Here is a 26,357-nt window from a genome sequence, read left to right as displayed (position 1 = left end):
GGAAATGTTTTGAGAATGATGAGGGCAATGAATGTACAAATGTGCTTCACACAATTGATGTATGTATGGATTGTGATAAGAGTTGTATGAGCTCCTAATAAAACAAAAAATAAAATGGGACAACCAAATCAGGGGAAAAATGTGTCTGTATCCTACACTTTGATGTGAATCCACCAATCTCTGGGAGAAGGATGGGGCAATGTGTTTCCATAAAGATATACAGCTTTAAAAACCCTATGGAGCAAACATGAAGGTAGTGGGTTTGGGGTAGGTTCCTTTTGCAGTATGGCAGCATCAGAGACTTTAATATGGAAAATCTATGGTCGTCAAATTCAGCTTTGAGTAACGAATAGGAAATAAGTTGATTATTACTTTTTCCCTAGGGGTCTGATATAGAGATGGTGAGTTCGGAACATGGTGCAGTCAGTGACAGCCAGCAGGTGACTCCAGAGAGTTCAGTTTTAGATCAAGAGGAACTACAAGCATGCCAGTTAGAGCATGGAGGTAAGATGTTTTAAAAATGGTTTGATGTGAGTGACATTGGTGAGCTCATCTAAGTGATCCCTCAGTACACGTCAACTAAAGAATTAGGCTTTTAGTGTGGATTGAGCCTGCAGAACCCAGTGGCACCAACCTGCCCAAGGAGTTTTGATTTGCAGTCAGTATGAATGGACTTTAAAAAGTTCATGGGAAAATGGGATATAAAGATAATGAGGTTTTCCCACAAACTTTATGAAACTTCCATGTATATATTTATGGAGCCCTGGTGGCACAGTGAGCGAGGTATGTTGGGCTGCTAACTGCAAGGTTGCCAGTTTAACTCCGTCTCTGCGTATCAGTGGCTGCTTGGGAGAAAGATGAGGCTTTCTGCTTAGGGTACGATTTACAGACTTGGACACCCACAGAGACAGTTCTGCTTTGTCCTATAGGATCGCTATGAGTTGGAATTGAATCAGTGTCAATAACTTGTGTATACTTGGGCTTTCAGATACCCTTATACTATTACTCTTGTACAGATGTAACCTATGACAAAATATAGGGTTTAGCATGAAAAATTTTGTGGCAGTTTAATTTATATTTACTTGTCATTATTAGTATTATTAAGACTAGTATACAAAATTATTAATTATCAAAAGAGATTAACTAAACTCATGTTTTTGAGTACTCATATTTGAGCTGGTGAGTCATATTTGACATCTTTCTCAGGAATTTGATGTCCACATTATGTAGGGAGGTGCTGAGTCCCATGCTCATCTTACTATTTAAATTCTTAATTTTTATTAAAATTTAAAGTAGCACTCTCACTCACGTTCCTTGCTTCCGAGATGACAAAGAAAAGGTGTAACAGTGTTTGTACTAAGAAAGGCCGCAGCCAAGTGTATCCTATTTGCTGCACGAGCTGCGACCACTGTGTGCCCAAAGAAAGGGCCATTAAGAGGTTCCTAATCAGAAACATAGTGGAGGCGGCAGCCATCAGAGACCTTTCCAAAGAAAGTGTCTTCAACACACATTGAAACTGTGTCCCATGTTTTCTTGAAGCTACATTATTATTGTGTGAGCTGTGCCATTCTCATCAAGGTGCTTAGGAACTGGTCAGAGGGACGGAACACCTCTCCCCCAATTTAGACCTGCAGGTGCTGTCTCACAACCTCTTCCAAAGCCTATGGAAAGATTGGAAGCAGAAGAAAAACAAACCTGAAAGGAAGTAAAATGGAAATTGTTCTTAAATTTCTTAAAATTGTTCTTAAAAAAAATTAAAGTAGGAGACAGCATTTTCTTTTGGGTATAAAATAGTTGTACAGAGGCCAGAAATAGTGTGTGTCTATTTGGTGATTTTTTTTTTTATTAACCTGCATGTTGATTAATATTCTCATTTGAGCAGTGATTTATAAATACTGTGGCTCAGGGATCCTTTTGAGACTCTGAAATCTATGGATGGTCTCTCCTAAAAAGTACATATACTCACATATGAAAACTTTTTCATGCTTCCTTAGGAGTCCTTGGGCCTAACATCTTTATTTAAGAGTCCTTATCTCCAATTTAAGTTAATATTCTAGCTATATATAAAGCCTATAATGATAAGCAAAAGAAATGGAATATTTTTTCATCTGGAGATAAGTGCTACCATCATTTCAATTTATGTTTTTTTTGTTCATAGGTTTTGTTATGTTTGTTTTAGTACTTTTATTTTTGTTAACACTGTATAGCTTTTTAAATAAAAAGTACAGTATTTCCAGCACTATATTCTTTTGTACCTTTTTTATTTAAAGTAGATACTTAAGTAACTTTCTGTAATGACATTATGTTGAGTCATGGTTCAAAAATTTTTTAATAAATATCTGCAGCTATAGTTTTGTTTCCTGTGTTACTAGGTATTGGAAGTCATTAGAAAAATAGTTCCTTTTGGGATTTAGGAAGTAGAATACCAGGTATCTGTGAATGGATTTCCCATGCACACACCGTATAAACAAAGTTCACTGTTATCAAAAGGTAGAGCTTTTACTGACTTAAATGAATTTGGATTTGAGTTGTTGGTCTTGAATTCGATTTAATATTTGAAATGAACCCCTGACAGTTTGAAAAAATTCTATTCGGAATACTGTGATGTTTTCAGCAAGAGGATAGTGACCATTGTAATTGTTATTTGACATTTGATTAGATTTTATAAATTTATATTATAATTATATGTAGAATATAAAACTAAACAATATTTTAAATTAAGATATGATTTTTATATTAGACAGTTTGAGTTGCACAACAATGGTGGGAGAAATCACCTATACAGCTGTGGAAGAAATCAAGTCAGCACTTGATGTAAGTTTGTATTTTATTCTGGATAAATGATAAACAATACTACTCAGAAACAGCTTGTGTTCCCAGTTTCTTTCTATTTTTCTTCCGGGCCTTCTGAGCTTTGTTTTTGTCCAAATGCTGCCCTTTTGGTCTCATTGTTCTGAGGAGGCCTGAATTTTATTATACATTTTTTTCCTCCCTCTGTCTAGGATCCGCTAATGTGGTCCTGGTCAGAGTGGAGTAAGTTACATTCTTGAATTATATTGGGAAATTAAGCTATTAGGATTCATATCTTAAAATTTGAGAGCAAATTAAATCCTTTCCTTTGGATTTTACTTTTTAATAAACCTAGATAGCCAGATGATTTCTATGTGGCTGTTGAAATTTATTACATGTGCGAGGGGGATTCAAAAAGTTAATGGAAAATGGAATTAAAAGATAATAAAATTTTCGCAAACCTTTTGAAGGCCTTTTATATCCAGAAAATTTAAATTACTCTTTTATGGGTTCCCTGACTACAGAGTGATACACAAATAAATCCACAGGACTAGTGAGAGCAGTGAACTGTCCCTCCTGTGGTCAGTGGGAGCTATGATAGGCTGGTCAGTGGCTGCAGCTTGCTAGAAAACGTACCACCCAGTCTGATTTTCCATTTGCCACAGGATTTGGTGGTGGTTTCAAGCTAAACAAACCATGAGCTACCCTGCACAAGACTTTCCTGCTGGGTAGAAATTATGTCTTCTGTTTTAACCTTAAACTATCATAACACTTTGAGCTATGAAGAAGATATAAACCCCTTAAGTAATTGTTTCATTTACTGTTTCTAAATTTATAATTCTTCAGCCAGAGGAAGAAAAGGCACCTGAAGACAATGTCTATTTTGGAACTGTCAGTGATGATTCTGATATTGTTACCCTTGAGCCGCCTAACTTAGAAGACATTGGAACTCAGGAAGAAGCAGCAGCTCTCATTGTTCAAGAACCACAGAACCTGGAAGACTTTAATTTGGGTTCTTCTTCCAGCAGCCAATATACATTCTCTCCGCCAGAAATTGGTAAGAACTATATAAAGATTACTCGTACACTCATTGAGACTTCCATGACCACATTTTGTGTTCCTAACCCTAAATGTCAAGTTTTGAATATTTTTAAATAAAGCACAATTTCTTTAAGAAAAAATTTTTTGTAGTACCTAGAAGGTATCAGCCCTTTGCCATAAAAATAAAGCAAGTTATTGAGCTCATTATCTTCCACAAATATTTCTAGGCAATATGGATGTTCAGATATTTAGATAAAGTTTATGGGAAATTTCTTAAGACATGAATTTGTAATTCATGGTTACTAACCCATGGTTATTCACGTGAGGGTAAATTATGGGAGAGAAACCTAATGATTCTAAGAATGTCCTAATTTGATGAAGAAAACAAGGAACCTCTAGGATCTGCTGGCAGAAGTAACGGGCAGCATTCTTATGTATCGTTCTTTAGTATTTACATTTGGCAACCAGAATCAGCCAAACTGGAGTTCCTTTCTGTAATTCCACTTTAAATTAAAAATATCAATTAGAGATCCTTATCTAATTTCATGAAGGTTTCTCCCCTGCAGGCTTCCAGTAATGTTTCAGTAGTTGGTTATGAATACATTATTCAAATGCTCATCTGGCATTCATCAAGGCTAAACTTTATTCTTGGCCAGAATAACTTGCATACTACATTTACTTAAGAATCCTTAATATAATTGATTTTAGAATCACCTGTGGTCATCAAATTTTATTATTCTTCAGGGCTGGATTTATGCCATATATTCAAAACTTTAAAAAATTTTTTAAGGACTATACTTATTAGTTTAACTTGAGATGATCTATGGGCAAGAAAGGAGCCCTGGCGTTACAGTGGTTACGCGGTGGGCTGAAGGATGAGGCTCTCTCCCTCAGCAGAGTTAAAATCTTGGAAACCAGGTCCAACCTTCTATAGGGTTGTCGTGAGTTGGAATCAACTCCTGCAGTGAGTTTGCTTTTTTGGTGTGTGGCCAGAAAAAGTAATCACAGTGAAGCAAGAGGAGCACAAAGGTGGCCAACCAGGCATTTGAGGAACTGACGGACTGACGCTGAACTTTTTAGGAGCATGGACAGTTTAAAGCCCGGTCTGCCTTTTATCACCTTTCTGAGCTAGAACTTCCTGCGAGGAAATTTGATGAAGCAATTAAGAGGAATGTTTAGTTCGTTGAATTGTTTCAGTAAACAAAATGTTAAAAAATAATCAAGGGTGAAATTTTGGACTACGTTAAAGATGTACACCAATTGCCTAACGTTTTTAGTTGTATTTCCCTTATCCCGGTTTTTACCCCCTGCATTTTTAAAAGTTTCATACTACACATTGCTTAGTTGTTTTTTCCTTTCCTCCTCTTTGTCTATAGCAATGCTTCCTAGAGTGGGTGATAGTGTCTCCTGGGGGGACACTGGAATGATCCAGGAGGGCTGCAAAAGCAGATACCTGGACTGAATTCTGAATTACGGACTAGAGAACAAAATAATTTTAGTTGCTAGGGCAGGGTTGAGTAAATTTTTTTTTCCTGAAAGGAGGGCAGCAAATAAGCTTGGGAATGTATAATCTGTAGATTTTCAACTTCAAAATTTTTCTTCTAAATTTGGTTTATGGAAATGTGCAGTTTGTTGAATTAACATTCTCATTTCCCTTCCTTCCATATTGACTCTCTCTTCTCCCAAGAAAGCAAAATTAATCATTGTAGGAAAGTTTGTATCTATATATTAATTTTAAAAGGGATCATTATTAGATTTTGATGTAGTACAGAAATCAATATTATGTTTAAAAGGAATATTGTCAGTTCTTTCCCTTTTTATTCTTATAATAAAGCTTTATACATCTTTTTTCCTGTTTATTCACAAAAGAAAGGTGGTGGGAGAACCTGTGGAAGATTCCTGAATGCGTAAGGGGATGGGCTGATCAGCTGAAACATCATGTTCCTAGCCAACTCGCTTTCCAAGGTGGTGTGACTAAATCTGACCAGCTTCTCTAGAGCGGAGTGTGCCTAGTCACATTTACTACTTACTTCATGCTTTAAAGATACCTGTTGTCGTTTGTGATACTCTCAACAGGTGTTCAGAATCTTGTTAAACAGCTGGCTAAGCTTATTGCATGCCTTTGCCTTGCTTGCATCTTGGACTATAGATCAAATTAAGCTCTGATAGACTTTAAGCAAAAATATTTCAGCTATCATGTGTGTGGGTTAAAAAAGATGGAAGCATTATGTGAGATATGAGTTTGTTCACTTATATAATGAAGGCAATGTGTAAATGTTAAATTGAAAATTTAAAGAAAATAGACTGTTTTTACGTTTACTTATACATGTCAGTGAATCTGACTTAAATACTCCATCCATGATCTTAAATACCTCTGTATGCTTTGTTTAAGCCTTCCTTTCTTTCTCTTTGTCCAAGAAACGTAACCTCACAGCTGAGGCGACGACATCTTGGAAAAACTAGTCCTCATGAATAACCAGATAAACCCGATGGGCACAAGGGGGATGACTAAAAGATCTCTCAGTGGCATTTGTGTTGCTAAATATTAGGACTTTTTATTTAGCCAGTAGTGCCTTTTGTCTTTGCTTGTTGTTACGTGGAAGTTAACTGGAGTCTTCCATGATGCATCTTTTAAAAGTATTGCCTAACCCAGAGCACCAGCTTTCTCGTGGCATGCATAATTCTGTATTCTGAAGAACTGTTTGTTTAGCTTTTTTTGGAGGCATGAATGTTTGTTGTATAGGAGTTCATTGTACTGAATTGAAGTTCACCCTTTGTCCATACTGTGCTTTTTCTTTTCTTCTAACTGGCCTGCCTGTGGAACTCATACTGAGTGATCTAATCTGTGCCAACGTAGTTGTTAATGTTGACCGTTCTTAAGAAATGATGCAGTTAAACAAACGGAAAGTTGTTTTTTCCAGCAGATATGTTCCTGGGACTTGAGATTTCTTGTGGAGTCTTTCTTCCCTATGTGTTATTCTTTACTATTCTTTTTGTAAAGCAGCAGCATCAGACTAGCCCTTAGTTTCGGAGATAGCTGTTGTGTCACTTCCTCATGCTGACATATTTACTAGAGGGTAAAATCAATAGCCTTCTAGTAAGAGTGGCAGTCGAAGGGAAGGGCTCATATGACTTCTGGAAACATGTTAATTAAAACTAAAGCACGTTAGCCTTGATCGTGGCCTAATAGGATGGAAACGAAACTAGACAATAGATAAATCTAAGGATGACTTTTGATATTTATACCTTGTAAGTCACAGAAACTACTTGTGTACTCTCCTAAATGGTTGAGGTAAAGTTACCTTTGTTTGAAACTGAAAGGTTTTGATAACAACATTTACTAGACTACAAGAATGGATGATTGTTGTTATTGTTACCCCCAGCATTATTTATTATTGTTATTATATATTACTCATTTATAATTGATTATTATTTAGCATTGTTTCTGATTATTTTAACCACTCTTCTCAATGTTTGGTCAAAAAGAACACAAGTACTCAACATAATTGATGTTTCCAGAGAACTTGTCAGTTTCAAGTCTTCATTGATGCAGGGTAGCCCTGTTTTGATTGATACAGGGTAGCCCTGTTTTACTGTTCTTTTAGCTCTTCTTACCATATAGACGGAAGCAAGTTTGCACCTTTAAAAGTCTAAGGTACTGAGAAAAAAGCAACTTTTGATTTTATAAAATACTTTCCTCAGAGATCGTTCTCTGTTGTAATGATGCAAACTATAGAAGTGGTTTAAAAAAAAAGATAGACCCCCCCAGAATGTGATCAGGATTCTTATCTATCACAGCGAAGTCAAGTTTTGGCTTTATGTTGATAAATGCAAATATCTGCCTTTTTGTGGTGTTTGTTTTGTGCTGTCTCTTGTAAAAAGGCATGTAGGGATTATATTAATTTTATACCATATTTACTAGGAAAGCTTTTCTAAAGACTTTAGTACTTATGTACCTACATTTTTCTTTTTCAAATAGTATTTTCAGCTCAACCTAGTGGGGACGAGTCAAGTAGCGATGAAACCAGTCATCAGCCCAGTCCTGCTTTTAGAAGACGCCGTGCAAGGAAGAAGACTGTTTCTACTTCAGAGTCTGAAGAGTTGCCCTCTGCTGAACAAGAAGCTGATTGCTTTGTGGAGAACTTGCATAAGCACCAGTTCAGTAGTGGTCTTAATAAGTGTATTGTACTTGCTTTGGTGATTGCAATCAGCATGGGATTTGGACATTTCTATGGTAAGTATTTAAAAATTTATTATGCATACAATGGCAATGTAGTGTAGACCTCCTTGTTATCATGTGCTGGTCAGTCGATTCTGATTCAATGACCATTATAGAAGTGAACCAGAACTCTGAGGGGTTCTCTCTGCTTCCAGTGTCATCATTATAATAGGTGACCTTGGAAAACTCAGCCTCTTTGTTTGAACTTCAGTTTTCTCATTGGAAAAGGAGGGTAAAGGCTCCTTGTATCACACAGCTGTTTTTAGTGAATAAAGGAGTAGTTATTTCTTTAGGAAATATAAAGATTATTTAAAATACATGTTTATGACTTTTTTAAATAAAAAAGACAAGATTAAAAATTTGAAATACTTTGAAGCACATTATTTTAATATGTTGAATTGAAGAATATTTTTTTGTGTATATGTTTGCCACAGTTTAAAAAATTACACAAATAATACAAGGAAGAAGAAAATGTTCTAAACTGGATTGTGGTAATTGTATGACTCTTCTTGATATGATTGAAATATTGAATTGTGTGATATGTGGATGAAGTGCTAATAAAGCTGTTAAAAATCATCTTAATTTAGAGCTACAAACTATAACCAACTTGTCTTAAAAGTGGTAACTTAAATCCCAGGTGCACTAGTTAACTTCTGAAATGTCACAATCATTAGTCTTCAGTATTTTTACTTTTAGTTTCTGCAAGCATCACATTATTTAGCATTCATTACTGCTTTCACGATTCACGTGAATTAATTTGCTTTGTAATTTAGCCTTATTGTAATACTTATTAGTGTTTGCGTGTATGGAATTTTATTTATATTCACTTTTTAAAAAGTCTTGGGTGAGAGAAGGAAGGAATTCCACATTGTCTTTTCACTTAAGAGCCTCTGTTGAATCTCTTACTTAAGGTATATGTTGAACAAAGGTAGATGGGTTTGCGAACTGAACATTTACTTTTTGTTCTTTCAGAATTTGATGGGGGAGCACTAAAACGATAGTGTTAAGGTTTTGTCTACACACACGTTTTAGGTCTCGATAATCTTTTTGGGTTTTTGTGCCTCACAAATCTAGTTTAGTTTTCTGAATAGTCCTGTCTTGCTACTTCCTCGCAACAAGTGGTTGTGCTAACAATGAGAAAAACTTATTTAGCATACTTTCCATTAAGGGCCATTTGTTGTTAACTTTAGTACATAATTGGATATGTAAAGTTAGCAAACTTTTACTGATTAACAGGATAGCATTAATATGGGCACACTCTTTTCCCCCTCTTCACTCTACATATGTTGCTGCATCACTGACCTAACCCTATCTCTGTGCAAAAAATTAGCAAAACCCACCAGGTGAGGTTGTTTATTTAAACATATTCTTTAGATTGAGGATATCCATTAGCTAGTAAGGAGCCCTTGTGGCATCATAGGTTGTACATTGAATAAGGCCAGCTTCAAACTAGGAGTTTCTCCACAGAGGAAAGATGAGATAGTCTTCCCCTGTAAAGGTTTAAAGTCTTAGGAACCAAGGGTGGCAGTTCTGTGGTTGCTATGTCAGTTTTGGAGGTTTTTAAGAGTTTAAAAAGTAAGTATTTGGGATGAGTAGAATTCTTGGCATGTTCATTTATAGTTTCGTATAATGTCCATTCATTCATTCATTCATTGAACATCTATTTATTTATGTTGTAAGACTTGCTCTACCACAGGCAGTGTTCTAGGAATTGGGACATTAGTGCTGAATAACTAAGTCCCTTCCTTTTTTATGGTGACACTAAATAATCATTTTGTTGGCTTTTGTTTGTGGTTTTTTGAATTAACAGTCCCATTGAAAAAGTCCTGTGTTCCTCTCAATTTTACATTGCATTGATTATCATATTATAAGGTAATTATCTTATAATGGTAATTACCATACTTAGATATTATGCTAATGACCATTGTTCAGTTTATTAAAGCTTAAGAAGCTGAATTTATTAGTTGTAAGTTGCTTAGGTTAAATGCACCAGCCGCTCTCAAAGATTAGTAACAAGGAAAATAGATAATGAATAAAATTTCCACATTTGCATCACATCTGAATATACTCTATTGGCTTAACCCCTTGGTTGCAGGCATGTGTAATAGGTTTCTATAGTGTCATCATAAAAATGTGACAGCAAAGGTGGAAGAATGACATGTACTCTTTGTTGATTGGTGGAAAAGACATTTATTCAACATACGTAGTGTTAGAACAAACTTGATAAAGACAATACTTAATGAAGCCAGTAAAATGTGTTTATTCTTAACTTTACATTTACTATTTAGACACTTGCTGGATGGCTACCTTAATTTGCTACTTAGATACTACAGTTTGTATCCTCCCTTGAAGTTTATTATAATGAGATTTGATTTGAAATATGTTATTTTATTTTATTATATAGCTGGAACAAACATGTATCAGTGTTTTTTGAGTCTGATGCCTCCCCCACACACAGGTAAACGTGGTAACAAAGAAAGTCTTATTTTAACCATTTTATTTTCCCTTACTAATAAAAATTGGATATTGACTTTCATTGTTAATTCCATCCAAATTACATTAAAACCTCCCCAATTGCATGACCTTTTAAATATTTTTTTTTTTGGAAAAATTGATTTCGAGTTGCTTTCAAAATTAAAATGTATTTCCTTATTATTTAAAATTCTTGGCTACTTGTGAAATATACTTTAATGATTGTATTTAATTCAACTTTTTCATATTAATCTTTTTAATATGTGAAAAGTTTGTGTAATACAGTGTTATCTATATAGTCATGAGATTGGTTTAAAAACATATAAAACTCCCTGAGTGACTACTAGCTTTTTACGGTCACTACCTAAGGGTATCACACTCCTTCCCTTAGATATGGCGTAATGTCAACACTTCAAGATATTGACAGAGCTGATGGAGTTTCCATCTTAGACTGTGAAGCTAGTTATTGCACTCCATAATCAGTCGTTTGCTGTAATTTTTAGATAAGAATTACTTAAGTAATTGTTACTTAAGTGAGTTACTCAGCTGGGTTTGGAGGTGGTAAAACGACTGGCCACACTACAGCTGATTGGATATTTAGGAACAATGGAATGTAAGGTTGAAATCAGTGGAATGTTGTTATATTGTACAACAAGTAGTAGGGTTTAATTTTTAGAGGAAAAGTGAAGAGAGTGGAATGGTACAAGACAAAGTAGAATCGTCAGGGCAGTTTACTAACTTAGATTTTTATTGATAGGGGCCTTAACAACCCTAGTGACAGTGAAAATAGAAGTTTGTAATATGAGACACTGGAAAAAGAATAATTAAAAATAGGACTTCAAGGTTGAGTATTTGGTACATTAATGGCTTATTAAATTCCAGAGTGTGCCGTTTTATTGGAATTGAGGGCACTACTAGAATAAGATTTTACTAGAAGTGTAAGTACTTTATATACTCGTGTATAAGCTGAGTTTTTCAGCACACTTTTTATGACGAAAAGCCCCCCCTCGCCTTACACTCGAGTCAGAGTCCCCACTTACCTGTTCTCCCGTGCAGCGCGGGTGTTCTCCGGTCTCCCGCTCATCTGCCGCGCCTGCAGCCTCGGAGGGTGGTCGGATGACTGCTGCTATCACCGCCTTTCTTTTCTCCTGCTCGCCGGCAGCCTCTGAGTTGTCCGTGTCGTACTGGGCAAGAACCTGCCCGCTTCTGTGTGCCGGTACCTGGGGCGCGCTGCATCCTTGTCAGATGGATGTCTGCTACGGCTGCTCATCTTCTCCCGCTCTTCTCCTGTGACCAATGACGTAGCCCTTACAGTCTTACCGTGCTTGGTCACTCCCCCTTGTTCCACCAAGCATTGCTGAATACAAGTACTGGTATATCTCTGGTCTTGGGTATACAGTACGTTTATTTACAGTACTTAGTCTGCTGTTTTTTACTTTCTTTTTAACTCCTATCTGGACCCATTGTTGACTATGCTTGCCTAGTGCAGCCTGTGTTAGGGTTTATAATATCCATGCTGTGTTGTGTACACACTGTTACTGCATGTGTTACATTAGCACTTCCCATACATATGCAGTAACACTGTATGCAGTAATGCAGCGCATGCAGTAACGCAGTGCGTACACAACACAGCATGTATATTATAAACCCTAACACTGGCTGCGCTATGCAAACAGTCATGTCTTCACATTCTGAATATCATCAGCCTGCGTTAAGCCTCAAACTATACAAGCTGCACTGTGAACATGCGGTAAGGCAGCGTTTGTAGTAATGCAGCACATGCAGTAACAGTGTGTATAGTTATTGATACCATATTTTTGTTGACTCTCTTTTCCACTTAAACGGAGTTAGTTTACTGTTTTTCTTTGAAATAAATATTCAAAAACACTAAACCTACTGATGCCACAATCAATGTAATTTTATTGGTATCTATTTTTATTTTGAAATTTACCAGTAGCTGCTGCATTTCCCACCCTAGGCTTATACTCGAGTCAATAGGTTTCCCCAGTTTTTTGTGATAAAATTAGTGCCTCGGCTTATATTCGGGTCGGCTACTACTCGGTTATATATGGTAAATAGGTGATGAGCTCAGTTTGCTTTGTTCTCCTATATGCAGACTAATGGCTAGGGCAGGAGTTTAAATCTGATTTTCAGGTGGGGTATATATATTTTTTTCTTACAGTTTTGGAGACTTAACAGATTGAATTTAGGGAGTTTAGGGCAACAGCAGGACTCTGCTTCCTGTTCTAAGGGAAGATCCTGTCCTTTCCAACTTCTGGTAGCCCTGGGCAGATTTTGTGTTCCATGGCTTCTTTTAAGAAACCAGAAGGGGTGGTGGGGAAAAAAACAAAAGAAACCAGATATTCTGGTATAACTTTGTCAACTAATAGCATGGAAAGGGAAACCCTAGCCCCTCAAGCAGTCATGTTTGCAGGTATAGGAATTAGGACTTCACCATAACTTTTTTAGGTGAAAAATTCAATTCATAGGAGTTGGTAAAACTTTCAGAGTTTTGTAACTGAAATTTCAAGGTTAAGAAAAAGATGATATTAAGACAATCATCAAGTATATTTTAATGTTTCTTGAATTCAGATCTCAACAGTTTTTGGTTATTTTCCAATGGGCAAAGGATTTCATCCTGTAAATAATTTGAAATAGAAATTTTCTGCTTTGGAAGCAACATATATTTAAACATTTGAAAATATTTGAGTAATTTTTAGATTTTTGATATGAAAATGTCAGAAGTAAAAAGAAGTTTCCTAATGCTTTTTATAAATTGGAGAATTGAATCCTAGCTTCAAGAGATATTGAAAGGTAAACAAACAAACAAACAAAAAACCCCCCCACAATGTAATAGTAAGAAAGAAATAGCAAGCTGTCATATCAACTGCAAAAATCTATGATGTTTTAATGTAATGGCATGTAACAGTTTGGCAAATACATTTTGCCCAATTTCTTATGAATAGATTTTTAAAATGAGGTTATGCATGAAACTTGTAGTGGCATAAGAACAGCATGCATTGGCAAATTAACATTTTGAGTTTTAGGGTGCAAATACAGAGACGCTTAGTAAAGATTCCTTTATCACTGCTGGGATAGGCCTGTTTTTGATGCCTTTCTATGGAGTCATGAAAGATGAGTATTATTCTGCCACAACTCAAGCTGACCCCAGGCTTATGGAAGCTAGCTAATGGCAACTTTTAGAGGTATACGAGAGAGCTTCAAAAAGTTTGTGAAAAAATTCTATTGCCTTTTAATTCAATTTTTCCCTTCAGTTTTTGAAACCCCTTATTATTAATGTTCAGGTTAGTATTAAGAATTTTATCAACCTGGTTGATGTATGTGAGGATATTTATAAGTATAAGGCTACCCATTATCAGTTTTTGTTTTTTTTTTTTAATCTGGCTTTGAGAATGGTGTTTAGCCAGTTCTTTTACCTGCGGTACTTTTTAGACTTCTGTGGGAAAGTGTCTATCATTTAGGTAAAATACAATGATAAAAAAGCTTATTTTGATTTTCCCTTGTGGACTTGTAAAAACACATGGTTTGAAAATCCTCCTCCTTCCTACCCACTCCTCAAAGAAAAAACCTGAAGTGCTTTTAATAGGCTACTCAATAGGCACCAAACATCACACATGTATTTTCTTCATTAGGGAGTACAAGTGGCTTATTTTAGTCCAAAGGATAATGATGGCTTGAATGTCCTTTGTATGCTAACTACAAAATAAATTAACTTACACAACCTGGTTTTTATTATGGTTAACATTCATCACTATTTGAATGATGCCATGAATTCTCACTTGTTCTCAGTTTATATAATCAGAACTTTTATATAATTGTGAAATGGATATTTTGACAAAACACTCACAACTAAATTACATATTTAATTTTACACATCTAATTGTTCATAGAGTAGAACCTTGGCAATAATATATATGTTACATGTCCCAATGAAATTCTTCATTTTAGGTACAATTCAGGTTCAGAAACATCAGCAGTTGGTCAAAAAGATACATGAAGGTGAATTGAGTGATGTGAAGGATTATCTTTCTCAGTGTCAACAAGGACAAGAGTCTTCTGTAGAGTATAAGGTATGTAAAACTGAAAAATAAAGAAAAATAACTGTAGCCAGTAATGATTGGGGGTATAAGTGCAGTACAGATTATTAAGTCAATAAACATACTGTGTTTCAGTGACTGTCATAAGTCATATAAAGTATTTCTCTTATTAGTGTACTAGCAAGAGTTGGGTTTTATTCAAGTTTCTAACTTCAAAGCCTTAAATATTAACCATTAAGCTACAATTAATATTGTTCGTACAGTTAAATAGATAATTTTTTATCAGTCTAGGAAAAGAGTGTTTGGCTTTCTAACTTCTCCAAGTTCTTCCCCTGATGTGGTGAAAAGGTTAGCCAGTTCTTTCTACTCTGACCTCTTGTTCTGATAGCAGGGGAACATGGTAGACATTCCTACATTAAATCTATCTACGTCCAGCAGATTTACAAGGATCAGCAAAACAGTCTTTTTTAGTTTTTCTACCTTTTCTTTTGAATTTATTTTTAATCATGAAAGACACTAAAATATGTAATTTCTTGATTGTCATTAGTTGTAAGGAAGGAACACTCTTACTGGTAATGGATGGTTATTTTTCAAAAGACTTATAATTAGATTGATGATCTGATTCAAATGGGATTACCATAATGTCTGTGATAAAGTAAGCTAAGTTTTAAGTATCGTTTTACAGATTTATACATTAAGTTTTTTTTTTAAACCATTTTATTGGGCGCTTGTACAACTCTTTTATCACAATCCATACATCCATCCATTGTGTCAAGCACATTTGTACATTTGTTGCCTTCATACATTAAGATATTTTAACTGACTAAATAATGTTTTGTCCATACATTTGTGGTATTACTAAGCTGATGAAACATATTGTTTAATTTTCTACTGGTGTGGATTAATGTTTTTGCCATATTGAAAGAAAGATCAGTGAGGGTTACTTTGAACTGCAGTAAAATTGTACGCACCTGATTGAGCATGATTACTCTGTCTGGGGTGATGATTCCAGAGTTAAATAGGTAATCTGGATTGTGATTCAGAAGTTTACTGGAAAGTAGTCATAATGTTACCAAGATTCAGTCTGTCTTCTAAAGAGTTTGTAGACCTTGTTATGACTTACATGGACCAACCCTAGAAATGTTAATGTACACACAACTAGGATCTTTTAAGTAGCACTGTTTATTGAGATTAATTTTCAGGGGTGTACTACCCAGAGGTGATTACCAATAAGGTTTTTGAAGCCTAACGTCAAAAAAAGCTTTACTTTTTATAGAAGACAGTCTCCCTACCCAAGCAACAGAGGAGCCTTTAGCTTCGCCTCAATTCTCCAGAAACTTCTCAGGAACGATTGAGTCCAGCAGTTCAGCAGTCCATGTGTAACCCACTGTGCCACCAGGGCAGGAAGGCTGTATTCTTTTCGCCTCACTTTGAGTGGCTTCAACACCAGCAAATATTTTTATGTGATCTCTCTTTAAAAGCCTTATTAGGGATAAAATTAGAGGATAACATGACCTCTAATTATTCCAACTTAATTCTTCCAGTATATTCTTGTCTTAGTGTGATGTTATGTATTCTCTTGCATATGTTTCTTGGTTTTTACAATTTTTATAATATTGTAAATACTATCCAGAGGATGGCCTTTTCAGTAATAAAAATGATAAAACTTAAGGGACATTTTTAAATATTAAAAAAGTTAATTTAGCTTTTAAAGAATATGATATATTTCTTTCTTCTCTTTCAAAATAGTCATTGAAAGAAAACCTTGCAAGGTGCTGGACCCTTACAGAGACAGAGAAAATGTCTTACGAAACTCAGAAGAAGAGCCTTGCTAAAGAAAATCACTTTTTAAGAATAACTCTGGAGAAAGAAGAGAAAACCTTGTGCTCATTGCAGGAAGAGTTAAGAAAACTGAGAGAACAGATTAGGTTATTGGAAAATAGAGGAACAGGTAGTGAATTGGTAACAGAAAACCAGAAACTGAGGCAACATTTGGAAGAGGAAAAGATGAAAACAAACACCTTTCTTAATCAAAGGGAAACTTTATTGGCGGAAGCAAAGATGCTTAAGGGGGAACTGGACAAAGAACGATTGCTAACCATTGCTTTAAAGGTGGAACTTCAGCAGTTAAGTGCTAGTCAGTCATACGGAAATCCAGACTCTCCCAATGTATTGATTGAAAAAAAGGAAATAGAAACCTTACGTGGAAGACTTACTGAGCTAGAGCAGAAATTGAACTTCGAACAGCAGCGTTCTGATTTGTGGGAAAGACTGTATGTTGAGGCAAAAGATCAAAATGTAAAACAAGAAACTGATGGAAAAAAGAAAGGGGGCAGAGGAAACTACAGGGCTAAAAATAAGTCAAAGGAAACATTTTTGGGTTCAGTTAAGGAAACATTCGATGCAATGAAAAATTCAACCAAAGAGTTTGTGAGACATCATAAAGAAAAAATTAAACAGGCCAAAGAAGCTGTGAAGGAAAATCTGAAAAAATTCTCAGATTCAGTTAAATCTACCTTCAGACATTTCAAAGATACTACCAAGAATATCTTTGATGAAAAAGGGAATAAAAGATTTGATGCAACAAAAGAAGCAACAGCTAAAAAATCAAGAACAGTTTATCGTGGATATATACATCCACAGTCTAAGGCAACCACACAAAACCAGAATAATGGAGCCCCTCCTCTGCAGAGGGAGGGAAGGAAGGACGCATCACCTCACTCCGATGGATTTAGAATGAACACAAATTCACAGAAATGCGGCGCTGAGCGTGAGTGTAGTGGGCATCATCATTCCTCCAGAAAGGGCTGTTCTGATGTATTTGACTGTGCCCGACAGGAATCTGTTAGTCTTTTTAATGTAGCATTGAATCCTGTGAAGATAGAAGAATTCAGACAGTTAATACTAAGATATTTATTAGAAGAAATGGATGGTTTCCATCACTGGAAAGAACTTGACCAATTCATCAGTAAGTTTTTCCTGAATGGTGTCTTCATACATGACCAGAAGCTCTTCGTTGACTTCGTTAATGATGTTAAAGATTATCTGAAAGCCATGAAGGAGTATCAAGTCAATAATGATGGAGTGTTTGAGAATTTGGATGGATATATATATAGATACTTCCTTGGTGACAGTTTTCCCCCTCCATATGGACCCAGGTCGGTTTACATAGCACCATGTTATCATAATAGTTTCTGACATCTACAGTTTGGATAGATTTTATCATTTGATAATGTTTCTTTGGAGTTTATGAGAATTTAGGGAAAAAATAAAGCAAAAAGTGTAATTTAAAAATTACAGCTAATGTGGACTGAAAATTTCACACATCAACTTGACTTGAGCAGATGATTTAATTCTTACCTGAAAAAAAATTGGTTGAGAACATACATTATTAAATTCTTTAGCCAATATTCTTTTAGTATACTTGATATGAAAGGATAATCACCTTAAGTGAAAATAATTTTATTTTGCTTTTATTTATATACTAACCTTGGGAAGCTGAGTGAATACCATTTTTACTCTGAATTTAGAAGAGCTTATATGTAACAATTCTAATACCCCACCTCTTTTCATTTGCCCATTCTACGTAATTATGGCGTTTAATGTAGTTAACGGCAGAATTGTTGAATGTTAGAGGCACGATCTAAGGGACAAACTTGGCATACCGAAGTTCTAATGTGTGCTTTTCCTGCATGTAACTTTTTGCCCATTGCTTATCAGCTTTATTCTGTAACATAAAACTGACCCTTTGAATAAATAATGTGTCTATAAAATAATGAGAGCGACTGTAGTGTCTTTAGTGTTGAGTGCATGTGCCTGGAATGAAGAAGCATTGTGAAGACACGTAATGTGAAGGCGCTCCCAGGCTAGGAGAGTGGGTAAACACGTGCTCCAATGTAAGAAAGGAAACTTAGGATGTATATGATGGCCCTTTGCTAGAGATGGTTGGGATGAGTGATGGAGTTGTTGAGCTGCATTTTATAACTCACTTTTGAGAGGTAAATCAATGCAAACTTTCCAAGAATCTTAGGGAATGCATTCTGCTCATAGGGAACTGCATTTGCAAAGGGTTGGAGATAGGGCATGCCACTCAAGGAGCCAGGGTAGTGCTGGGAAATGTACAGAATAATTGATCATGAAGACTCTTTAAAGTGGGGTAGGAGAATATTTTAGTTTACTGGCAGCAGCTTGGAGGATGGGTTAGAATGAGATGAAGGTGGAAAACAAGGTCTTTGAAACAAATTCAAACGAGCAAAATAATAATTGCACTAGGATAATAGTGCCTAGAGGGAAAGGGTGAAGCAGATTTGAACAATGATTGGTATTCGTTAAAGTAGAAAGTAGAAAGTGATAGTGCCCTGCAGCTTTCTGGGGTAGGTCACTGACCGAGTGATAGCATTACCAAGATAGAGAATGCCAGAAAATGTTTTTGGACAAGGAGAATTAAGAGTTGAAAATTATGTCTTCCAGTTGAGTCACTTCAGACTCAGTGACCCCATGTGTGGCAAGTAGAACTGTGCTCCAGAGAGTTTTCTTGACTATGATGATCATCTGGCCAGTCTTCCAAGGTGCCTCTGGGTTGGTTTGAACCTCCAATCTTTCCGTTAGTAGCTCAGTGCTTAACTGTGTATACTATCCTAGGTTGGAGGTGCCTGTTCACATTCTAGTGGAGAAGGGTTAGTTGGCGATTAATTCCATGGGTGTGGGACTCCTCTTGTTCCTGTGTGTGTATTCCTGTAGTCCAGCGGTTCTCAGCCTGTGCGAGGTGACCCCTTTGGGGGTTGCCTGATTCATAACAGTAGCAAAATGACAGAAAAGCAACGAAAATTTTATGGTTGGGGGTCACCACAACCCGAGGAACCTGTATTACAGGGTGGCGGCATTGGGAAGGTTGAGAACCACTGCTGTACTCTGAGCTAGAGAGCAGGTTCTTGAAGACCAACCTTTATGGGGTTCTAGAAAAACTGGCAGGAATAAGACCAGACAGTGAGATGAAAATCTGATCATCTTAAGAGAAATATTCAAATATGTCAAATGTTTTTTAAACATTTCTTGGCTTGGGAACTTGGTGGCCATATGAATTGTTTCGGTGAAGTGGTGACAGAAACTTGATTATTCAGAAATACTGAAGAAGGGCAAATGCAGACGTTGCTTATAAACATTGGAGGTGAGAAGAGTTAGCTAAAAATTCTTTGTGAGGAAGTGTACACATTTCTGCTGAGTGAACATAATGAAGAGGGATTGTTTCAGAAAAAGAAGGGGACATCTCATTATTTTATTGCCACATTTTGTTACTTATTGATCTTTTCCCTGTTGCATAGTTATATTTGTCGACTTAGAAAAGTTATTAACTGATGATTATTTTCTTGTCTACATATTATAGGGTTATATTTCAGATAAACATCTTTTACAGTGTTCAGATAGCAAATTAATGGAGAACATTAAGCTTGTTTCTAATTTAAATAAATTTAACTCTAACATCGATGAAAAATGTGTTTACTGCTTTCAGTCGACCTGATAAAAAGCAACGTATGGTAAATATTGAAAACTCCAGGCATCGAAAACAAGAGCAGAAGCACCCTCAGCCACAGCCTAATAAAAGGGAAGGTAAATGGCATAAGTATGGTCGCAGTAATGGAAGATATATGGCAAATCTGGAAATAGAATTGGGGCATTTGCCTTTTGATCCTAAATATTGACTATCATAATTATGTTCTTAAAAACTGTAAGAGAAACAGATGCTTTCTATGATAAACTAAGATTATCAAGATGACAATGCCCCCACCCCAATTTATAAGCATCAGTCTGATGACTTTATACCGTTACTCAGAAGCATCAAAAGCTTATTCATCTGCATTTTCCTGTAGTTTTAGCTTTGCTGAATTAGTTTGTCAATGGAAATGTTCAACTATAGTTTTATTGTTAAGCCAGGCATGTGACAGATTTTATGCATGAAGTGACACTTCCTGAATTTCAGTGTATGAGCTCAAAGCAAGCTCATATCATATACGACAAAGTGTAATTAACACTGATATTTGTGTTAAAGTTTGCAGTAGAGCTTGACGAAAGTACATTGTGGTGGAATTTCATCTTTTGTATTTTATAAACTTATAACTGCTTCTTGTCTTTTTGTGGGTTCAAGAGCCCGTTGACTTGTGAAGAATTTGCTGCTGCCTTACGAGCTTGCTGGCTTTATTCTCTCGTGAAATTTCTTGCACGTCTGAATATTGTGGAAGAAACAATAAAACTGCACCATGAGGAAAACTAAAGGTCTTTATTTACATCTGGCATTGCATTAATATATTTCGTACTGTGTGACACTTTGTACATTTCCTCAGTAGTGCTCTTTGACAAAGGTTTCATCGTGGTTTTGTACTAGTTACATGAATCTTACACAGTGTTGACTATAGCAGGTAGTTTCTGAATATTTCCACCCATCAATGTCAGTTTCTTTCAGAAAGATGTAGGCATTGTTCAGAAGTTCATCCGTTGTTTTTCCCTCTTAACTTCCGCTCATAGATGTATATATGACTTCCAGTTCGACCTTCTGGCAAATGAGTGTGGAAGACTACAGCAGTTTTTTCATAGCTGCGTGAAATTAGGAAAGCACTTATTTCCTAGAAATTAAAAACAAAAAGTTATTCAGTAAATAAGGCTACATTTTAACCGAGTACTGTTGTGAAGAATTTTAGAATTGCCTATGTTGATTTCTCAAACTCTTTTCTCAATAGAACTTTACAAAATGTGTTAAAGTATTAAATGTGTGGTAAATACCATACCTTGGTAGTTACAGAACTGGAGCTGATTTTGACTGGGGAAAAGACAATTAAAAATATTGAGTTTGAAAGGGACCATAAAAAGGTTATGTTGTCTTGTTAACCTGAATACTCGCTGAACCTAAAGTGAATTAAAAATACTGAGTTTTTCATGTTTACTTACCTTTTCTAAAGTGCTGAAGATGATCAAATGTGTAGGCAATGATGAATTATTGTGAAACTCTTTATATAACCAATTTAAGGGGTTTAGGTAAAATTCATCTGCTTCATCAAGATAATGTGTTTTTCCAGTCAGGTCTGGAGGACATTGGAGAAATCTCATTGGAAGTGGGCAGTGAACGTGGCTAAGAAAAGAAAGTTATGATTAGTTACAGGGAGTAAAAAGAAGGTATTAAATGACTCTTAAGATATTTCATTTTCATAGAACAGAATGTGAAGTCTGAATCGGTACAACAGATTCTAATTAATGCTGTTTGCTCAGAGATGGAGAGCATGCTTTCCACACCATGTAGCTGGGTAGCATCAGGATCACCTCCATACCCTACAAGTCTGCACTCAACACAAAGGCTACTCTAAAATGGAAACTAGATCAGGGATCAGCTTGGTGGGGAGGGCTCTTCCAAGGATTAAATGGCCCTTGGAACCAGGTAAACTGCTTACTATCAGGGTAGACGTTTATGGCAAGGGATAGTATCCATTCTTAGATGAAAAGTTTTTGTTTTTTTAACAGAAGGTTTGACAATAGAGAGCAATGGCATGTTCACTGAGTAACATTTCCCATGTGTGCTCAGAAAAGAGTGTAAGGTAACTTAGAAATTATATAACGCCTACGATACCAACACTGCGCCCTGGTGGGGAGAGCATCAGGGCACTTCTCGAGTTGCTCTTCCTGACAGTGTGAGCATGGAGAGAGCTGACTCTGCCGCTCTCATGTTCACCGTTAGGTGGTAGGAGATTATTGAGTTGAAGAAATACCTGCAGGTCTGCCCTCAAACTTGTGGCTGGTAATAGACAATTTTCCAAACTGGCTGTTAATGTTTGTTATTAGAGATTCAGTTGAATATTCCAAATGTGTTAAATTCCCCTAAAGTTTTATCCATGTTGATAATTAAGTCAAATGCTTAAATGTGCAACCTGGGAGATTAAATTAGGACTTACATATAAATATAAAACATAGGGTCAAGTGAGTTTTTCAATGCGCTGTATGTTTAAGTCAGTTTTAGTATATTGCAGTCTCAGAAACATTTAATTTATTTTCCTATTTTTTATAGATGAGAGAACTGATGTGCAAAGAGGTTAAAAACAAAACAAAACAAAACAGTTTTTAAGCCCAGGGCAACCATCCTTTGGTAAATGTGGACTAAAATCCCGTGTCTTCAGAGTAATCCAAAGTAGTGTAGTGTACAAGATCTCATGTCAAATGTGAACTGTAGTAAGATCAATGATAAGTTCATCTTTACTAAGAACACTATCAAATAAAAGCATATGTAATGATTCAGCCCTTATATAAGTCATAGGCATTTAAAAGTGGTGTGTCATTTTCACTGACACAGACAAATAATTTTGAAATCTATCGCTGAATAAATAAATCTTGAGTGATTCTGATCAGTGATCAATTAGTTTAATTCCAGGAATCTAGACAGAAATTCTTAAGTTGTTGAATAGCATGCTGTAGAAAACCCTTGATTACCTGTAATAAGGTGTAGAGTGGCAAGGCATTATTACAAATACTGAAGCTGAAGATTTATTGTGACTCTTGTTACAGAGCTCTTGAACGTGACTCATGACATCGAGTGTACCTCTTTGATGAACTAATCCAATGTAGAGAGCGAGGAGCATATTTGATAAAAGCAGGAAACTTACAGCTGGTTTCTTCCAAATTTTCAGGTGGTTTAGTGAGTATCCTATATGAAAATGCACACATGGACCTGTGACACTTGCAATATTTTGTATTCTTAACAATTAAATAAGTTTAATGGCTCACATATTTGATAACGTACACTGTGATGGTAGAGGCAAACAAAAAAAATAACCAGTAAATAACCGTCATAATTTCCCTGACCATCTACTACCTTTATTGCCAACCAGGTCTTAGCTTTTTCTAGAAAAAGCCATTGACATATACTGGAAAGAACATAGAGCTATATAGAGGCCAAAAGAAACACGTTTGAATTCTAGCTCTGGCTCGAGCTACTTCAGTTGAATGAATATTAGTTTCCCCAACTGTAAATGGGCAAATAGTGTTTTTTTCCAAGTAATAGAAAAAAATACATGTCCAGTGCCTGACCTGGTACCTAGTGGTTGCTAGATAAACAAGAACTTGCTTTATTCCTTTTATCTACCTCCTCTCTGTTTTAATCTTCCAGGTATTAGCATGAATAGAGGAGCCCCAGTAGTTCTGGGTAACATAATAGAGTGCTTGCTCAGAAAAAATAGGTCATTGGGCTGCTGGGAGATTTTCAGTGGTCAGTATATGAATGGTTGCCTAGATCTTGTTCTGGAAGAGACTAATAACTTCCTTTTCTTTCACAATATTTCTGTGTGCTTTGGAATGCTGAAATGTTTTTTATAAATTGGAAATGTACTTAGAATGATAAAGTGGGGGAAGAAAAACAAAGTATAAAATGGCAATGGACTATGGGAATGACTATGGCGTTAGAGGCATAGTGGTGTGGGCAGTAGATTCCAAATTAGATCATGTGGAGGTAAACATTATTAAAATTGAGTTCCAGGTAAAATGCTGTGTAGAATGCAATGTAGGTTCCAAGGACCTTCAGTCATTGAGAAGAGATTCTAATTTTGAGGTAGGTAATGGTTATCACATTACCTACATGGTGATTACCATGACCATAATAGTTGCCATCTAGTTAAGTCTACTTATAATTATGCCTTTAAATAATATAGAGATGGATTTCTTACTCATTCTAAAATGAATGAACACTGGAAAATGATAATCCCTACCACAAAAGTAATATGCCTTAAAAAAAAAGTAATAAGCCCAATATGGGACTCCCCTCCCCATACTGAAGAGGCTGCACTTGTGGGGCCCACATAGCAACTCACATGGTTTCCTTAAGAACAAGGCCTTCATGTGAACTCTGCTGACTACTTGTCAGAAATAGGTCCCTTCATTTCACTTAGTGACTCTTGCTTTGACACGGTTACTGTATATACTTGAGTATATGCCCACCCTAGCCGAGGCACCTAATTTTTATCGCAAAAACTGCATTAAAAATGTGCTGAAAAACTCAGCTTATACACGAGTATATACAGTAATTCATATAGTGACTAAATGCTTAATAGCTCAATGCTACATAGCCCAGAATCTATCATTTGCTCTTATTTTTTTGAGCTTACAAAAGATACTTACAGAACGTTTCTGTAAGAATTGCAAAAAAAGTATTAATCATTACCTCTGTGAAATGGGGTAGATGATTAGAGCACAACACACTAATGTTTTTGTGACATAAGCTTTTGTTATTTTTATAAAAATTTAAAGTATACTGGGTTCTTAGCAAATCACTCTTAGCAGGCTAGTATTAAAAGACATTAAATCAATTACATCCCCAGTTACTTTTTCTCTACATCTAAAGACTTGAGTGCAGAAGAAGAGCCTTCAAGAGTTGGCTTCCTCCTTCAGAGTATTCAAACATAGCTCCTCAGAGTCCGTGAGAGCTGGAATGTAGAAAGGGTGGAAATCAGTCCGAGAAGGAAGTCAAATACGTTCCACAAAAACAAGCAAGAGCAAGAGGCAAGACTGCAACTGTCAAAGGTGGAAATGTGAGAGGCCGGGAAAAGGAAGCAGTTCTTCCAAATTCTGCTGTAGGAGGTTTTAGATACATAGTTTGGTGACCTTGACTTCATCAGGACTATGAGTCCTTATCAAGGTGCAAGATTCAAAGTAGTGGAAAGGACGGGAAAGTGTGAAGCCGAATATTACTCTGTCAAACTTATTTAAGGAGAGTAAAGGCCCGTGCTACTTTTACAAGAATTAATAGAAAATGTGGTGTTAAGTGCTACTACTGTCTACTGAGTAGAAATACATATTTGTCTTTTAATTTTAAGATATCCTTAGACAAGCTATTGGGCCAACTTAGTCTCAGTGTTTTAGTGAGAAAAACAAAAGGTGGCTTGATTCTAGAATAGACACATTGGAGAATGGGATATGGGGAAAAGGTGAAACTGAACTATTAAGAATGATAATGAGGGTGCTGGGTGTAGAAAGATTTGCGAGGTGAAGAATTTCATTTTGCTACTTTGCTAAGGAGTTAAAGATGTTTTCATTTTCCATAATGATAATTCCATAGATAATACCCCATATATTTCTGGCATTCTGATCATTTTATTTGCAGATAAGGAATCTTGCTACATCGGGGTCCTTTAGAGACTCTTCTCAGTGGACACTGAGACTAGAATGAAGAGTGATTATTGTCCAGTACAGGGGGTCTCTTCACTCCTTCCCATCATTTTATCTCATCTTTTGGACTGGAACTGGGCCTTGGTTATAAAGTTTGAAAGACACTCTTTTGGGCTGTGGATGAGAATTCAAACAACTAAATACTTCTGTATTATACTTTTTTTGAAAAGAAAAGGCCACATGTAGAATGCTGAAAAAACTCAAAAGTACTTGCAAGAATGGGAATCCAACCAAGTTCCTAAATTAACTACACACACACACACACACTCTCTCTCTCTCTCTCTCTCTCATCCTCCAATACTTTCTAATTAAATGCTTGAAGGAAGAAAAAAAAAAACAGCTGAAAGCAAATATACAAGACAAAAAATAACTGATTTATTAATAGATTCCATGTGCAAATAGGTTCATTAGTCAGACTTAGCGTATCTGTTAGATACCTATATCATGTGTGTCTACAAGAGTTGATATATATAAAGGACCTTCAAAAAGTTCATTGAGAAGTAGAACTAAAAGCAGAACTTTCTCATTAGCTTTTTGAAGCCCCCTCCTACTTGGTCAAAGAAGGCTACCTAACTATGGTTTAT

The 26,357-nt window shown here is 36.0% G+C and overlaps 2 protein-coding genes across 8 annotated transcripts in view; one reads left to right on the top strand and one right to left on the bottom strand.

Moving 5' to 3' along the window:
* Positions 1–20,857, top strand: part of CCPG1 (cell cycle progression 1) — a 44,129-nt gene extending 23,272 nt beyond the window's left edge. Inside the window, exons 3-12 of one of the 5 annotated variants that reach the window (XM_045286444.1) lie at positions 384–504; positions 2,741–2,814; positions 3,637–3,847; positions 5,701–5,796; positions 7,811–8,065; positions 10,455–10,508; positions 14,492–14,613; positions 16,330–17,738; positions 20,090–20,187; positions 20,723–20,857. In XM_045286444.1, coding sequence (XP_045142379.1) covers positions 384–504; positions 2,741–2,814; positions 3,637–3,847; positions 5,701–5,796; positions 7,811–8,065; positions 10,455–10,508; positions 14,492–14,613; positions 16,330–17,738; positions 20,090–20,187; positions 20,723–20,739 — 2,457 coding nt within the window. In that variant the 3' untranslated portion in view covers positions 20,740–20,857. Of the gene's footprint in view, positions 1–383; positions 505–2,740; positions 2,815–3,636; positions 3,848–5,700; positions 5,797–7,810; positions 8,066–10,454; positions 10,509–14,491; positions 14,614–16,329; positions 17,739–20,089 lie in introns of all 5 variants that reach the window. The other 4 variants (XM_045286441.1, XM_045286445.1, XM_045286443.1 and 1 more) reach the window with 4 other exon arrangements.
* The window catches only part of PIGB (phosphatidylinositol glycan anchor biosynthesis class B), a 25,762-nt gene continuing 20,244 nt past the window's right edge, over positions 20,840–26,357 (bottom strand). For all 3 annotated transcript variants that reach the window (XM_045286447.1, XM_045286449.1, XM_045286448.1), the window contains exons 10-12: positions 23,047–23,260; positions 21,520–21,700; positions 20,840–21,197 (exon numbers count right to left, since the gene is read on the bottom strand). In XM_045286447.1, coding sequence (XP_045142382.1) covers positions 21,063–21,197; positions 21,520–21,700; positions 23,047–23,260 — 530 coding nt within the window. In that variant the 3' untranslated portion in view covers positions 20,840–21,062. The remainder of the gene's footprint in view (positions 21,198–21,519; positions 21,701–23,046; positions 23,261–26,357) is intronic.

Source organism: Echinops telfairi, unplaced genomic scaffold, assembly GCF_000313985.2.
Source record: "Echinops telfairi isolate 266 unplaced genomic scaffold, ASM31398v2 ScPeMD7_8;HRSCAF=38, whole genome shotgun sequence".
In the NCBI taxonomy this organism is placed as follows: Eukaryota; Metazoa; Chordata; class Mammalia; order Afrosoricida; family Tenrecidae; genus Echinops; species Echinops telfairi.
Note: the sequence above shows the minus strand (reverse complement) of the source record. Positions and strands in the feature narration are given on the sequence as shown.